The 17,430-nt window shown below is 46.8% G+C and overlaps 1 protein-coding gene across 1 annotated transcript in view; it reads right to left on the bottom strand.

The window, feature by feature from the left end:
- ASB18 (ankyrin repeat and SOCS box containing 18) overlaps window positions 1-17,430 on the bottom strand; it is a 61,722-nt gene that overhangs the window by 25,290 nt on the left and 19,002 nt on the right. Inside the window, exons 4-5 of the mRNA XM_047085303.1 lie at window positions 15,755-15,907; window positions 12,060-12,327 (exon numbers count right to left, since the gene is read on the bottom strand). Coding sequence (XP_046941259.1) covers window positions 12,060-12,327; window positions 15,755-15,907 — 421 coding nt within the window. The remainder of the gene's footprint in view (window positions 1-12,059; window positions 12,328-15,754; window positions 15,908-17,430) is intronic.

Genomic DNA, 17,430 nt, shown 5'->3' with positions numbered 1-17,430 from the left:
TAGTTCTCTAGAATTTTCTCCTTTTTGGTGTCTGGCTGCTTTTGCTCAGCATAATGTCTTTGACATTCATCATATCATTGTGTGTGTGAGTAACTCGTTATTTATTTTTCTTATTTCTGAGCCATATTTAATTGTCTGGATATACCACAATTTCCAAATTCCCTCTTCTATTGATATTGATGGACATTTGGGTATCTCTGTTTTTTGGCCATTATGGATAAGGCTGCTGTGAACATCTTTGCGTAAGTCTTCTCGTGGACATATGTTCTCGTTTCTCTTGGGTAAATACGTAGAAGTGGAAGAGCTGGCAGGTGTATATTTAACTTTAAAAGAAATTGCCGAACATATTAGTGAAGTGATTGTATTATTATGCAAAGTACAAGAGTACTGGCTGATCCACACTCTTGGTGAGATTCAATATTTGTCGGTGTTTTCGACTTTAGCCACTCTGATGGGTGTGAAGCAGGAAATTTTTCCTTGTGGTTTTAAAAAAATTTTTTTTCAGTGTGTATTCATTTTTGAGAGGGAGAGAGAGAGAGAGAGGGCAGGAGCAGGAGGGGCAGAGAGATGGAGACACAGAATCCAAAGCAGGCTCCAGCCTCTGAGCTGTCAGCACAGAGCCTGACGCGGGGCTCGAACTCAGGAGCCGTGAGATCATGACCTGAGCTGAAGTTGGATGCTTAACCGACTGAGCCACCCAGGCGCCCCTCCTGGTGGTTTTAGTTTGCATTTCCCTGATGATTAGTGATGCTGAACACCTTTTTGTTTGCATCTTGGCCATTTGCATATTGTCTGATCAAGGCTTTTGCCCAGAGGGTAAAGGTTTGACTTGGCTTCCATTATTACCTCTTCTAATTCCTGACAGTGGGTTGTAGGTTTTCAAATGGGACTTGGCAAGTGATCCGAAAACTGACGAATCTACCTGAGAGGCCATCAAGGGTCAGGGAAGGGGCATAGACACCTGTAATAGGACATGTCTGGAAGGTGCTGGCTGGAGATGTGCAGGGACTTCCTGACTGTACAGGGTGTTTGAAAAGAACTTAGGTGAACAAGGGAGAGGTGATCGTTCAGCATTGGTGTCTCTTCCAACACTTGGCTTTTGGCAATTTCCACTGTGTGCCACCTTACTTGCAAAACATGGGCCCTCGATGGGACTCAGTTTCCTGGTCTGTAGATTGGGAATTCTCATGCCTTGCGGGCCTGCTGGAGGACCATCGGAAGTAAGACCGTTGAAAGTGTTCAGGAATGCGTGAAGTTCTACCAATATCAAATCACCCGATGGGGGTGGCCCCTCTATGACACCTTGCTCTTTAATATCCTTCTGATGCCTCAGACTCCTGTTGAATCAGGCCACGTTTCCTCCCCTCAATAAATCAACCACTCCTCTGGGGTGTGGAAAGAGCACACAGTTTTCCGGATTATGTATCAACACCCACGAGCCTGGCACCTTGTGCAGGTAAACCTCCCGTGGAGACATTTGGAGTTGGTGCGAGGACTTTGAACAGTTATCTCTGCTTGAACCTGGCCAGAGAGTGCCTTTCTTGCCTCGGGAAAAGTCATACTTTCTTTCTCTCTGCCTGGATTTCAGCTTGCCTCGTCTAAACTAGAAAAGCATTGTCCAATAGTTCTCTTCGGTGATTGTTAAGGAGATTAGCTGCTTCCACAGGTCTGGCGCTGGATTCTGAATGATTTTTTTTACCAAGTTAAATTAATCCAACCGGGATGAAAAAAGTAAACATGCATGCTTTTTACTGATATGCTCATGAAGGAAGGAAGTCTTCCTCACTTCCGTTTAAAGCAAGATAACTTCAGATGGGGGGGGGGAAAGAATCAGGCTTCTACTCATCCTTTTCTCATTTTAATTATCTCAGATTTAAAAAAAAGGGTCAAGGAGAGGAGTCTGATAATAAATAGGGCGAGGCTGACAAGCAGGTTACTAACGTGAAGAGAGTAACTTTACTGGAACTTTTCTTTTTGGGAAAATCTCTTCAAAAGGCTCCTAGATTAAAGCTCTGATATCCTTTTTTGTGTGTTGAATTCTGAATTCTGAAGCTTGCTGGTTGGAAGGAAGCACAGATAATTTTTCTTTTTTAATCCCAGGAACTCAGAGACTCAAAGGTTTTAAAGTCCTGCACCCATGGTGAATTGCTGACTAAAAGGGGTTGGAGCAGAAGTGGGTCCCGAGGTGTGGAGACCATTGTCATCAAGAGTAAGAAAATGAAATGGCTCTGTATGTAGGTCAACGACCCCCTCTCTACTGTAAGGTAAAAAAATTAAGGATGACCTAAAATCTACTATGTATAAAAAGATTCTGGAGAAGGTAGCTCTTTCTTGTCAAAGTGATAATATGTTTATACTACCTGAAGCCAGACCTCCTCGGAGTCTAACTTTAGGGGGACTCTTTAGAGCTGAAAAGCTGTGGTCGAAACCCCAAGCCCTTTCTGACATCTATTACCTTTTTATCCTTCAAGGTAGTTGGCTATGTTATTGTAGAGGTGTTCAATGGAATCCGCAAGCATTTTCCATTATAATCATTGATATCGAAGGGATTCTAAGTCAGCTGTTGCATAGTTCTGCCTGAACTTCTGGTATATTCATCACTTATCTCAAACTTTCCCCCAATAACCAGGATTTAAATAAGTCAAGACTGTCAAATTAAATCACCAGGGAGAAAGATTCATACGGAGAGACAGAGGCGGACGAGGGATGCGAAGAAGAGGAGGAGGAGGAGAAAGAGGAAGACAAAAGAAAAGAGGTTTAAAAAGCTCCATGTTAATACAAAGGCATTTGAAAAGTCCTTATTAAACAATGTCCTGGACCTGTATGATTTCTGAAAAACCAACTGAAGCCAGGAAATTAGTTTCTATCACACAGTGGATAAGCTGTAGCCCTAACGGTCTGCATATATCTCAGCTCTTTATGACATCCAGATGTGAGCTTGTTGGCTTGTCAGGAGAGCTATTGATGGAATTCACAATATTTTGTGCTCTGAATAGGTGTTTCTTTCTCATTTCTTAGTAAAAAGCAGTATTTTTCTGATACCGTAAAGCAGGAGGCTGGAACCTAAGGTGTGAAGCAAACTTAGTTTTTAAAACTCTTTTTATTTTTAAATTATTTTAGATTTATGGAAAGAATTGCAAAGATAGCACAGAGAATTTCCAAATGCCTTTCACCCAGCTTTCACTAAGGTAAGCTAGAAAGTAGAGAATGCCTGCAGCTGAGGACAGAAATGGATCACAAGGTTTGAACTTACCAACATGATTGGCAAACACTGAATTTCTTGACCTCCCAAAGGGACTCTGGGCTCCCAGAGTGGGACAGAGTGAAGGGGTCCCAGGCAGAGCCCAGTGACTCTCAGAGTTAAGGAGATAGATATAGGGGTCTGGGGAGGCCAAGGCAGGTAGAGTTTGCGAGGCAGAGTACTGGGCAGGGGGTGTCTTCACAGAGAAAGAACTTTGCAGAGCGTCCCCTTGAGTATTCAGTTGAGTAGTGATTAGTGTATGTGTGTGAGGGAACTGCTCAAGACGGGAGAAATAGCACCCCAAAAGAGAGGGAATCATACCCATGGTATGTAGAAGTTCAGGAATAGTGTCTGTTCTCAACAACCAGCGTTTAAAACCGCATATATAATGGGGCATGGTTAGATTACTAAGAAGGGTGTGGTCTCAGTAGTAGGGAAAAAATTAACTTTAGTCTTAACACTGCTCTGATCCTGCCTAACAAAACTTAAAAGCAAGACCCAAGAGGATCAAAGTGTTTCCAAGTAACTTTACATTTCAGAGTAGAGATCAAAAATATTGATAGGGATAGAAAAATATCCAACACCCAATAAGATAAAGAGAAAAAACAACAACAACTCAGTCAATTAAAACTGACCCAGATGATAGAATTAGTGGACAGGAACTTTAAAATCGTTATTAAGACCATTTCCGTATGTTTGAGAAGCTAGAGAAAAGGTTGAACATATTAAGTAAAGGTGTGGAAGATACAAAAAAGACCTAAGATTGGACTTCTAAAGTTGAAAACCATAATGTCTGAGGTGAAAAATACATTAGATGGGAATAATGGCAGATCAGGTATTTTAGAACAAAAGATAAACCAATTGCAGAAGAAAAAAAATGACAGCACCAGTGAGCTGTGGAACAACTTAAAATGGTGTCATATACGTGTAATTGGAGTCCCTGAAAGAGAGGAGGGGATCATACAGAATAAATGTGAGGAAATAACTACCAAAAATTTTCCAAATATGATGAAAATTATAAGCCCTCAGGTCCGAGAAACTCAAGGAATCTCAAGGACAAGAAACATGAACAAACTACATCAAAATACATTATTACCAAACTGCTTATAATCAGTGATAAGGAGAAAAATTTTAAGCTGGGAAAAGGACATTATTACAAAAGAACAAAAATAAAGAAGACAGAAGACTTTTCACTAAAAAATGTTAAGTTGAAAGACAGTGGAGCTATGTGTTTAAAACACTGAAAGAAAAAAAAAACCCTGTCAACCCAGAATTCTCTACCTAAAAAAGCACTTTTCAAACAGGTGAAATAAAGACTTTTTCAAACACACAGACACTGAAAGGATTCATCACTATAAGAAATGTTGAAGAAAGTCCTTCAAGCAGAAGGAAAATGATACTAGGTGAAATTTTTGATCTCTACAAAGAGATGAAGGAAACTGGAAAGAAGAACTACCTGGGTAAACATACAAACTTTTTTTCTTAGTCTTTCAATATATTTAAAAGAGTATGGGCTATTAGAACAAGACAAAATTTATTGCAGGAATTGTATGTAGAAGTAAAATATGTGATACCATTAACACAAAGGCTAGGAGGAGAGAAATGGAAGTATGCTGTTGTACTCTATATGAAATAGTATACTTAATACTTGAGAGCAGGTGGATATAGATGTATACACTATAAACCCCAAAGCAACCACTAAAATAACACAACAAAATTTTTATAGAATAAGTCAAAAAAGGAGACTAATGGAATCATAAAAATTCCTTAATTAATACAGAAGAAGGTAGAAAAAAGAAGATACAGTAAACAAAGAATGGATTGAAAAAAATAGCAAGATGTTTGATTTGAACCTAGCCATATCAAAATCACATTAAGTGTAAATGATGTAAACATCCAATTAAAAGGCAGACTATCAGATTGGATTTTAAAAAAAGATCCAATTACAGGCTGCCAACAAGAAATCTACTTTAAAAATAAAGGCAAAAACTGAGGTTGGCCTTCAATCATTTGTCAGCAAGAAACTGAGACCTTCAGTCCACAGTCCCTGAGGAGCTGAATTCTGCTGATGAGTTTGGCAGCAGATTCTTTCCCAGTTGATCCTTCATATGAAACCCTGGCCCTTGTTGACATCTTGATTGCAGTCTTGTGAGTGACTCTGAAGTAGAGAACCTAGCTAAGCGATTTCCAAACTTTCACCCACAGAAACTTTGAGATAAGAAATGCGTGTTGTTTTAAGTCTCTAAGTTTATGGTGATTTTTTGTGCAGCAATAGATAACTCATGTAGATGGAAAAATATATACTATGATAACACCATTCGAGAGAAATCTATATTAACATCAACTAGATATATTAATAGGGGACTTAGTAGATTTTAGAGCAAAGAATAAAACCAGAGATAAAGATATCTTTTCATAATGATAGAGGTCAGTTCTACATAATAATGCTAAACATCTGTGTACTTAATAACAAGGCTTCAAAATATTTGAGGCAAGAACTGATAGAACTATAGAGAGAAATAGACAAAATGATTATAGTCAGAGATTTCAACACTTCTCTTTCAATAACTTGTAAGACAAGTAGGCAGAAAACAGAAAGGTATAGAAGTCTTAAATGAAAGTGCTAGGCATCTTGACTCATTTGGCATATATAGAACACTCCTCTCACACCCCTCTCAATAACTGTGGAATACAAATTCCTGCCTAGTGTACATGGAACATTTGCTAAGACAGAATATATTTTGGATAATAAAAGAAGACTCAAATTGAAAAGGAGTAAAGAGATACAAAGTAAGTTCTCCTACCACATGGAAATAAAATTAGAAATCAATACTAGAAAGATATCTGGAAAATACCCAAGTATTTGAAAACTAAATAACGCACTTCTATATAACTATGGTTCAAAGAAAAAAATCCAAAGACAAATTAGGAAGAATTTAAAATAGATTGAAAATGAAAATATAACATTAGCATTGAGGATTTAGCTAAAGTAATACACGGGGGGACATGTACAACACCAAAAGCAAGCCTATATTAGAAAATAAAAAAAAAATCAAATCAATGACATTAGTTTCTATCTTCAGAAACTGGAAGAAGAGCAAATGAAACTCAAGGTAATCAAAGAAGGAAATATAATAAAGACCATAGTGGAAGTTAGTGAAATAGAAAACAGTAAACAAACAAACAAAGAAATCAATGAAATAAAAAACAAGACTGATCAGGGAAGAAAATAAAAGAAACAATATAATGAATTCCAATATCATGAATGAGAGTGGTGATAATACTATAGCTTTTAAAGATTAAGGGGCACCTGGGTGGCTCAGTCGGTTAACCATCCGACTTCGGCTCAGGTCATGATCTCGCAGTTTGGGAGTTCGAGCCCCACGTCGGGCTCTGTGCTGACAGCTCAGGGCCTGGAGCCCATTTCAGATTCTGTGTCTCCCTCTCTCTCTGACCCTCTCCCGTCATGCTGTCTCTCCCTGTCTCAAAAATAAGTAAACGTTAAAAAAAATTAAAAAAAAAATTAAAAGGATAATAAAGAACAACTTATGCCAATAAATTCAACAACATAGCTGAAAGAGATAAATTTCTTGAAAGATACAAGCTATCAAAGCTCACCCAAGAAGAAATATTTTCAGTAGTACAACAGCTATTAAAGAAATTGAATTAATAGTTAAAAACCTTCTCATAAAGAAAACTCCAGGCCCAGATTGCTTCATTGATGAATGCTACCAAATATATTTTTAATTTTTTTTTAGAGAGGGAGTGTGTGAGTAGGGGTGGGGGAGGGGGAGTGAGAGAGAGAGAGAGAGAGAGAGAGAGAATTCTAAGCAGGCTCCATGTTGAGCATGGGGCCCAATATGGGGCTCAATCCCATGACCTTGGGTTCATGACCCAAGGTGAAATCAAGAGTCAGATGCTCAACCGACTGAACCACCCAGGTGTCCCACTACCAAACATTTAAGAAAGAAATAATGACAATTTTATACCAGCTCTTCAAGAAAATGGTTGAGGAAGAGACACTTTCCAACTCATTTTTGAAGCCAGTGTCACTCTGATATGAAGACCAGATAAAGACATTACAAGAAAAGAAAATTACAGACCAATATCTCTCATGAACATAGATACAGATTAAAATTTTTCCAGCTAATCAGACCCAATAATTTATTAAAATGGATAATATTCATGATCAAGTGTAGTTTATCTCAAGATGGCGAGGTTGGTTTAACATTTGAAAAACAATCAATATAAATCATTATACTAACAGACTAGAAAACACACTGTATGATCATGTCTAAATATGCAGAAAAGGTATTTGAGAAAATTCGATATCCATTAATAATAAAAACTCTCAGCAAGCTAGAAATAGAGGGGAGCTCTCTCAATCTGAAAAAGTTCATCTACAAAAATCCAATGTCTAATCTCTTACTTAATGGTGAAAGACTTAGGCTTTCCTCTAAGATCAGGAATAAGAAAAGTTGTCTGCTGTTGCTACTTCTCTTCATCATTGCCCTGGAGATACTAGCCAGTGCAATAAGGCAGGATAAAGAATAAAGTGCATCAGCTGAAGAAGTAAAGCTATGTTTATTCAAAGATCACACAGCTGCCTGCATAGAAATCTTATGGAACTTACAATGAGTTATGAGAACAATTAGTGAGCTTAACAGGGTTGCAAGATACAAGATCAATATGGACAAATAAATTATTAATTTTATATAATAGCTACACATGATCAAAAATTTACAGTAAAAAATACCATTTACCAAGCACCAAAAATAAATATTTAGGGAGAAATCTGACAAATATGTGCCAGCCCTGTACACTGAAAAGTAAAACACACAGCAGAGAGAATTAAAGACCTAAAGGAACGGAGACATTTCTTGTGTTTATTATGTCCATTCTCCCCAAATCTATAGATTGATCTATGGGTCAACTGGGGGAGATTCAAGGTTGATTCTGACCCCAGTCAGAACCCTGCAGCTTTTTTTAAAAAAATAGAAATTGACAAAATGGTTTTCAAACTTACATGGAAATGCAAAGGAACTAGAATAGCCAAAACATCTTTGACAAAGAACGACACCCGAGAACCTACACTACCTGACTTTGAGGTTTCTTATAGAGCTCTAGTATTCAATACAATGTGGTACTGATGTCAAAATTGACAAACAGGCCAATAAAATAGAAGACAAATATAGAGGAATGGCTCTACCACGGAGCTCTGGTAACCTTGTGTGTATCCACACAGGCTGTGCAAGCAAAGGTCTTGAACCCCTGCTGATCTAAGTCTTGGCAGGAGTTGTCCTTCTTGGTGTGTGGGACGAGGCATTGGCACCATTGGCCAATCCTCTTTTCACGGTGTACATAAGTGATAAATGGTCTGAACTTAAGAGTGGCTCTTTACCAGTTGAATCAGTCAGGCTTTGTCCTGTGTGTACACTTAAGAGAGTCCAGAAATAAACCCATGCACATGTAGTCAGTTGATTTTAGACAAAAGTGCAAAGGCAATTCAGGGCAGAAAGGAAAGACCCTTTGACAAATGGTGCCGGGACATTCGGACATGTGCATGCAAAGAAGAAAGCTTCGATCTATACCTCACACCATATGCAGAAATTAACAAAAAAAATGGGTCACAGACTTAAATGCAAAATGTAAAATTATTAAATTTGTAGAGGAAAATTTAGGAGGAAATGTTTGTGACTCTGGGTTAGGCAAAGACTTTTTTTTTTTTTTAAAGATATTATAACCCAAGGTAATTTCTAAAGAAAAAAAATTGACAAGCTGATTCCACCAAAATTAAGAATTGCTATTCTTTAAAAGGCATTTAAAAATGTTTATTTATGTGTGTGTGTGTGTGTGTGTGTGTATGTGTGTGTGTGAGAGAGAGAGAGAGAGAGAGAGAGAGAATCCCAAGCAGGCTCCATGCTCAGTGTGGAGCCTGAGGTGGGGGTTTAATCTCAGGACTGTGAGATCATGACTTGAACTGAAATTGAGAAGATGCTTAACCCACTGAGCCACCCAGGTGCCCCTAAAAGGCATTTATTTTCCTAAAAGGCATTTTTAAGAGAAGACAATACAACCCATAGGTTGGGAGATAATATTTTCAAATTATATGTCTGATGAGGGGCTTGTATTCAGAATATATAAAGGAATCTCAGATTTTAAGAAAACAACCCAGTGTAAAAAAAAAAAAAGGAAGGGGGGACACAAGATTTGAACAGGCACTTCACTGAAGAAGACCGATGGATGTCAAATAGGTACATGAAAAGATGCTCGACATCACTTGTCGTTAGGGAATTGCAACTCAAAACTACAACAGGATATTTCTACATACCTATTAGAAGGTCTACAGTTAAAGAGTTTCCATCAGCAACCACTACCGAGGAAGTGAAACAACGAGAACATTCGTACCCTGCTGGTGGGAGTGCAACTTGGCAAACCACTTTGGAAAGTTTGGCAGTTTCTTAAAAGGTTGTCTTTCAATCGCATACAAGCCAGCCATTCCACCCCTAGGCACACGTCCAGGAGAAATGGCAGCAGACACCCGTACAGAGGCTAGTACACAAATGTTCATAGCAGCTTTATTGGTAATAGCCCCAGACTGGAAACAATCAAGTGTCTTTCAACACACGAACGAACGGATAAACACATTGTGGCAGTCCCATACCGGGGAATACCACTCAGCAATGGAAAGGAGTGAATTAGGGATCCACGGCACAATATGCTGAATCTCAAAGTAATCGCGTTGCGCGAAAGGAGCCAGATGAAATGTAAACCACTGGCAAATTCAGACTGAATTATAGGGCTAGAAAAGCAGATTAGTGGGATAACAATGGAGGAGGGGAGGGGGGATAACAGTGGGGCAGGGAAACGTCTGCCGGTGATGGGTGTGCTCACTCCCTTGATTGTGGGGACGATCTCGTGAATGCATATTGTCGTGGATGCATAGGTCCAGATTTATCAAATTGCGCACTTAAAACAGGCGCAATTTACTGTACGCCAATGACACCTGAGGAGAGCTGCTTTAAAAAGTCTATGTTTAGGGGGTGCCTGGGTGGCTCAGGGGGTCAAGCATGGGACCCTTGATCTGGGCTCAGGTCACGATCTCACGGTTGGTGAGATCGAGTCCCCGGTGGGGCTCTGCCTCTGGCTGTGCTGAACCAGCTTGGGATTCTCTCTCCCTCTCTCTCGGCCCCTCCCCCGCTCCTGCAGGTGCGCGCGCGCTCTCTCTCTACGTAAATAAACTGTAAAAGGACATATACGTATAGTTAGCATATTTTTTCCTTCAGGCACCCTCAGGTGGTTCTCACGTCTTTCTCAGTCCCTGCTCTCATCTCGAGTGACACTGGTCGCTGGTGGCCCCGCCTGGGTCACCGAGAGCCCAGCGGCCCCGCCTGCTCTCGAGACGGTGGTTTTGTTTAATCCCCACCACCGTGATAGAAAATCGCAACCCCGAGGGCAGGGACCAGACCATTTTGACTGACGGAGTGTCACGACGAGCAAACGCAAGCCGCCTGCCTCTCCCGGGACTCTGCGGGCCCCGCGGGGACAGACACCCCGCAAGGGGAGCCGCGGGGGTCGGCCGGCAGCTGCACAACTCCCCGAACCCCGGGCCCTGGGCAGGCGCCCGAAAACGCGGGGCGCAGCTCGGCTTCCTGTGGGACTCCGAGGCCCCGCCCGAGGAGCTAACCATTTATGTCACACTGTGACAATTATTCTGCATAAAATTATCATTAAAAACCCTAATTTTTCAGCCTCCAACGCCGCCAGTGGCCTTTTAGCATTCGTCAGCGCCGGCGTCTGCAGGCCTGTGATCACCCCGCTCATTACCTCGGTGCGGCGCCTCCCGCCTCGCGCTCGCAATCAAGCGCTAATTACACCCGCCCGGGGGCCGGGGGGCCGGGGGAGCCGGGGTCCGGGGTCCGGGGCTGCGAACTGGGGGCCGGGGGAGCCGGGGGAGCCGGGGGAGCCGGGGTCCGGGGCTGCGAACTGGGGGCCGGGGGGCCCGGGGAGCCGGGGTCTGGGGTCCGGGGCTGCGAACTGGGGGCCGGGGGGCCCGGGGAGCCGGGGTCTGGGGTCCGGGGCTGTGAACTGGGGGCCGGGGGGCCAGGGGAGCCGGGGTCCAGGGCTGCGAACTGGGGGCCGGGGGGCCCGGGGAGCCGGGGTCTGGGGTCCGGGGCTGTGAACTGGGGGCCGGGGGTCCGGGGGAGCCGGGGTCCAGGGCTGCGAACTGGGGGCCGGGGGTCTGGGCCGCAAGAAGGATCCAGTACTCTGCCGGGAGCGGTGGGGTCTGGGTCTGGGGTCCTAGGGGCTCCGGGTGTGAGTCGCGACGCAGGGGCTGGGGTAGGCGCTCAGGTCGATCCGGGGTCCCGGGCCCGGGGATCAGAGGCTTAGGGTCTGGGGCTGACGGTGGGGGCCGGGGTCTGGGGCGGGTGGTGGGGAGTGGGGACCGAGGACGGGTCGCGGTCCGGGGTCAGGGCGGGGGACCAGGTGGAGCAGGCCGTGACGGACCGCGGGGACCCCGGAGGTGGCAGGGGCCGGGGCGCGAGTCTGGGTGCGGTGAGGGCGCGAGGTGTGTCCCGGATTCTGGGACACAGGACGAGGCTGGGTCCAGGGTCCAGGGACCAGGCCGGGGACCCGTTGGGTCCTGAGGATCCGCGCAGGCCTTGGGGATCCGGGGGCGGGACCAGGGGCGGAGGCCGCGGGGTCTGGGGCGGAGCCTGGAGGCGGGGCCAGGGGCAGAGGGCGTGGCCGGCCTCTGGAGCCTTGGCCCCGGATGGGGTCAGGGTCTGTGGCCCCCGCCCGGGCCGCGTGTCCTTACCCGAGCGAGGCGGCGGTTCGGCAGAGGTGCAGGGGCGCCAGGCCCTCGGCGCTGAGCAGGTCGGGGTCAGCGCCGTGCTGCAGCAGCAGCTGGGCGCAGGCCGTGTGGTCCCCCAGGCAGGCCTCGTGCAGGGCTCCCTGGCCACCGGGGCTGGCGTCGGGGTCCGCGCCGCGGCTGAGCAGGTGGCGCACGCAGGCCGTGTGGCCGCGGGCCGCAGCGAGGCACAGAGGCGTGGTGAGCTCACGCTTGTACTCCAGGGTCCAGAGGCCTGGGGGAGAGGAGACGTACAGTGAGTGGGGGACCAGTGGGGGGCCGTGTCCCTTAAGGCCCAGCTAGCGTGAAACCATCTCTTAGAAGTAGCTACCGGATGGACACGTAGGTACATAAAGAAAGATAGACGATATAGAGGTATGTATTGGGACCAAGAACCCCAGTGAGTTCCAGCTAGAGGCACAGATCTAGCTAGGCGCACAGAGAGAGAAGAGAAGAGAAGACAAGAGAAGAGGAGAAGAGGAGAAGGGCCATCTCCCACCCTAGGGTGACAGGTGCAAAGACAAAGGCAGAGGGGCAGAGAGAGATCTCCAGGAAAACTGAAGTGTAGGAAGTGGGGAGGAGAGTCTCACAGGCCCAGGAGAGGGAGATGAAGACCCAGGAGGGAGAAAAGGAATAAAAAGAAGGTTAATAGGGGCCAAAACCGAGCCGGAGGGAGTGGACCGTATTGAGAAACAAGAGGGGTCTTGCCAAATAGGGGGGCGACTGAGGACGAGGCGAGGAATTGAGGAATGGAGAGCCGGCCAAGTAGGTGGATGGTGGGAGAACGTAAGCCAGGAATTCACATTTCCCAGGCTCTGAATTAGGGACAGCCTGAGGGAGGAAAGTGAGCTGTGGATTTTTCTGGAATCCAGCTCTCTCTCGTTGAACCCCAAACTTATCCCTTTATCATTAGCGGGAGAAGACAGTCGGCGAAACAAACTGACCCCCTGCACCAAGGTTGCTCAAGGAAAGGCCTTAGAAAGTTTAGTCCTCTTGGAAGCCACTGGGTTTCAGAAGCTCCCTTTGATGTGGTGTCCACATTCAGCACAATTCTGGTTTGTTTCTTTGCGCTTTTTAGGGTTGTGTGTGTGCGTGTGCGCGTGTGTGTATAGGGTTGCTCTTTCTTGACGGATGAATGGAGCAGGTGCTACACATTGTACTTCTCTGAAAACTTTGGGCTTTCAAAAGGCCCATGGAAGGTTGTTAGCGGCCAGGAGCGCTTGTGGAAATGGGGGAAGCAGTCCCTGGTGAATACACTTCAAGGGACAGGATTTCACATGGCAGGAATGCCTTCTGATAATGATGGAAGAATCGATACCATGGCTGTAATGAGCTGCAGAGGAGACCCTTTTCACAGGCCACCTCCTTCCTGGGACCCATGCTGAGCAGGTTTTGAAAGACCACTCATAATTACCTACCTGCTTGTGGTGCAGGGTTCCAGCCTGCCCTGTGTCCCCGAGGCCCAGCCCGAAGGTTGTTGCACACTTAGGTGGGGGATGTGCCTGTCATCCCGGCAGTGGAAGGTGGTGGCCAGCTGGGCCCTGGCACGTGGGCCCGCACGGGTTTGGTCTGCCCTTCCCAGTGAAGACCGGGCGTGATTTGGAGGGGGATAGATGCATGTGGTCCCTGATGGTAACGGTGGTCTACGTTCTTGCTCCTGGTTCTGGCTGGACTCGTTTTCCTGAGCTAGGAAGTCTACTTCCTGGGCTAGGGAGGGCAAGGAAGGGGGGGAGCACCCAGACTCCATTCTCTGGGGCACACCAAGTTCCCAGGCCAACTCCACCCACCCCATAGCTCCCTTCACCCACCCCTGGATTCCCGAGTCTTCCCAAGGACTGAAGGAAGGAGTCTGGGCTGGGCGTTGAGCTCAGCCGGAGCTTGAGGCCAGCACCTCCGTCCGGGTCCTGGGAGATGGTGGTAGGCTTCCACTTTCTTGAAGGTCTTCAAGAAAACCCGAGTTCTGAGGCAGCTGTGTGGACCACAGAGCCCGAATCAGCTGCCTATATCGCCCACTCCCCGGTCCTGGTTCCGCCACCGGGAGGAACGTGGACACAGGCTTCTCCCCACGTGGCACATCCCTCCAAACGTCAGCTCCTCATGCCAACGCTGTCCTTGGACTGCGACTGGCATTCCATCCTGGGTGCACCGAGGTACTGGGGGGCTGGCCCTGTGAACCTGCTGGTGTACTTCCGTCCCCATGACTCCCTTCAGGGGGGCTGGGATTGGCCACCAGGAAGTTCTCATGTGGGAGAGGGTGCTGTTCGCAAGCCGTGTTTGGTCATTTCTGCCACGTGGTCAGCTGCAAGGAGCGTCGAGCGGCTGAGCCCAGGGAGCACGGACAGTCGCAGCCCTGAGTGCCACCCACCCTCTCTTCCCGGTCTGCATGGAGGCCGTAGGCCAGCACTGGCACTCAGGGCTGCCCCATCCACGGTGACAGCTCGCCACCTTCTCCGTCAGCCTGCCCTAACTTTCTGTTGTGTGGGCGTGCCACACCATAGAAACCCAGCAGAACTCAGAGGTGGAAAGATTAAGGCAGAAAAAAGGAAGAAGCCTTTGGATTCAGACCATGGGTTAAAGTCAACACTTCTTTGAAACTGCAACGTTTGAGTGTGGTTGAGTGTGTCCAGGGCTGGGTGGTACGTAATTTAAAAAATTAGCATTAATCGAGCATTCAATAATTCACCGAGCCCTCCCCGACCCCGTAAGTAGACTTCCTAGCTCAGGAGGACGAGTATAGCCCTTTGGCCGTGTTTTGGGTTTATTTCCCTCTCCCTGTGTGGGGTATAAACAAGACGGTGTCCGTTCTTTGGAAACTGACCTTCCGCATTCTTTGCCTGCCGGAGCCCACAGGTCAGACACATGGGACACGGGACGCTGGCCGTCGGCCCACTGACCGCAGCGTCTCAAATCCTTAGTCTGGCAGAACTGTTGTGCCAACGCGTGAACCCTCGTGGTAAATGTGTTGCATCTGGACCCCCTGGGAAAAGGGTGCCCTATGCGGAGTGCCAGCCAAGAAGGCCCTGGCAACAGCCTGGTGGTCAGGAAGTCTCATCATCCCGAGTGGGGTAAAGGGGTGTCTTTCTCCTTGGGGGGGGTCTCAGCACATAGCAGTGTTCAGGCTACAAGAATGCGCTCAGACATACGACTTAGGGACCTCTGATTTCTTCCCCTCCCTCCCCCGTTCTCTGGCTTCCTTGGGTTCCGGGCGGAGCACCTGCTAAGGGCTCTCCCTCTGCTGATGCTGGCTGTGCCCCAGCCACCCTGCTGTAGCTGTGGTGCTCACAGGTTCCTAGAAGGCCCTCAAGCCGAGCTACATGCCAGGGGACAGCTCCGGGAGCACTCGGACGCGAGGTGTTCCTTCTCCGTCTCCTGCCTCCCCGGATTCCAGGTGCAGGCACTGGTAGGCGAGCACCCCAACCGATGCCCTCTTTGAAAGACAAGAGACGCTTCCAGCATCAGATGGGCACTTCTTACCATCCTTTTGGCCTTTCTAATTTGATTTCTCGCATCTCAGAAACCAGATTTCACTTATAAGCATCCTTTGCTCGAGTGTGTGAAATGTGGCGGCCCCGTGAGCGGTCTACACCCTGGACTTACATGTCCAGTGGAGTGTTAGTGGCTCCTGAAAAGCAACTAGCCGAGCTTTAAAGGAAAAGGGGTACCTGACAGTCCAAACGTGGCTGGGGATTTCACCTGCCACTCCATCTCATCCTTCTTGATCTCGAACACCACATTGGCATCCTGGAAGAACTCGTTCATGAGCAGCTCAAGACGGCTCAGGTCTCCCGTGACCAAGGCAGCATGGTACTCGAGCACTGGGGACCCGGCTCTAGCTTGAAGCTCTTTCTCCATCTTCTGAAAGATGTGAAGCTCTCCCCTAACCGGCTCTGGCCATCTCTCCATTGCCAGGCTGCTGATTTCAGAAGAGTTCTTCGGGAAGGGGAAAGATGGTCCTATGGAGTGTGAGCTATTTCTATTGTCATTACTCAATTGTTATCCAGTTGGGGCTCGGTGGCGGTGTATTTATAACTCCTGCGGGCTCCGCTGTGATCATGGTTACTTGATATGATCAGCATCGTGTGACCACTGGGATGCCAGTGTGCTCAGCCACCACCTTGTGGTTATATAGATTCAACTCCCGGAGAGCGACACATCCATTTATCTCCAAGACAGCTCTGCACCCAAGGGCGGACACCCTCAAGTGGGCGGGGCTTCTCTCTCCTGCTCTATAGGATGTCTTCTTCCTTTTGACCTATCACTTTCTCTGCTGCTGTGAACAAGGGTGGGTGGATGTGTGCCCCGAGGGCTGTGTCAGCCCTGAGCACGTTTGAAGGAGGCCCAGCTGGACGCTACAAATGACTAGGCTCTAGGCAAGCGTCCCTGCGTGGGAGGCTTCATAGGGCACACCAGAGATTCCCAGAGCATCATCTGGGGTCCCTGGTGGCCTGCGAGTCTCTTCCAGTTGTTCAGGACTGACCCCCTTGCCGCAGACGGGAAATGCCACAGTTTCTGGTTTTTAAATGAATGGTAATAGCTTTTTGTTAGTAGCTTCGTAATTACTCGTTGAAGTTTAGTGAAGGGCTTTGTTTTCTCGCCTAAAAATTAATGAAATCATTTTTTCTTATAATGTAGGTGAGATGCAGTTCTTACATCTTTTTTTTTTTCTTACTCTTGTTTTTCTCCTCCTACTAGGAAGTTAGAATGGGCCACTGTCATTGAGTGGTACCATCCTTCGCCATCACTGTGTGAGTTGTAATAAAACCCTGTGACCAGAGGCTCGAGGGAGGACGGAAGCTCAGGAGGGTGCTGTCCGGATGGGCAAAGCGGAAGCGGTGGGACACATGCCCAGGACAGTTACACACACAGGGGTCCCGAGGGAGGGGTAATAACAGCAGCCACCATCCAGTGGGCCCAGCGTTGGACACACACCCGTGGGGTCGAGTCGCTACGTGGATCCTGCAGCTGTAAACACCACAGAGACAACAGGACTTCTTTCGTACTGTTTTCCGCAGTGGTTGTACCAATTAGCCTTCCTACCAACAGCGCGCAAGGTTTGCTTTTCCTTCACATCCTCGCCAACACTTGTTGCTTCTTGTGTTTTTGATTTTCGCCATTCTGACAAGTGTGAAGTGACATCTCTTTGCGGTTTTTTTTTGTTTGTTTGTTTGCGTTTCCCAATGATTAGCGATGTTGAGCATTTTTTCGTACGTTTGTTGGCCATCTGAATGTCTTCTTTGAGAAAATGTCTACCCAGGTCCTCTGCTCATTTTTAACTGGATTATTATTACTGTTTACTTGGTGTGGAGTTATCTAAGTTCTTCATGTATTTTAGATATTA

This window comes from Lynx rufus, unplaced genomic scaffold (genome assembly GCF_022079265.1).
Source record: "Lynx rufus isolate CCGP_SWC_20201006 ecotype Redwood Valley unplaced genomic scaffold, mLynRuf1.p SCAF_2, whole genome shotgun sequence".
Classification (NCBI taxonomy): domain Eukaryota; kingdom Metazoa; phylum Chordata; class Mammalia; order Carnivora; family Felidae; genus Lynx; species Lynx rufus.
This window is presented reverse-complemented; position numbering and strand designations above follow the sequence as displayed.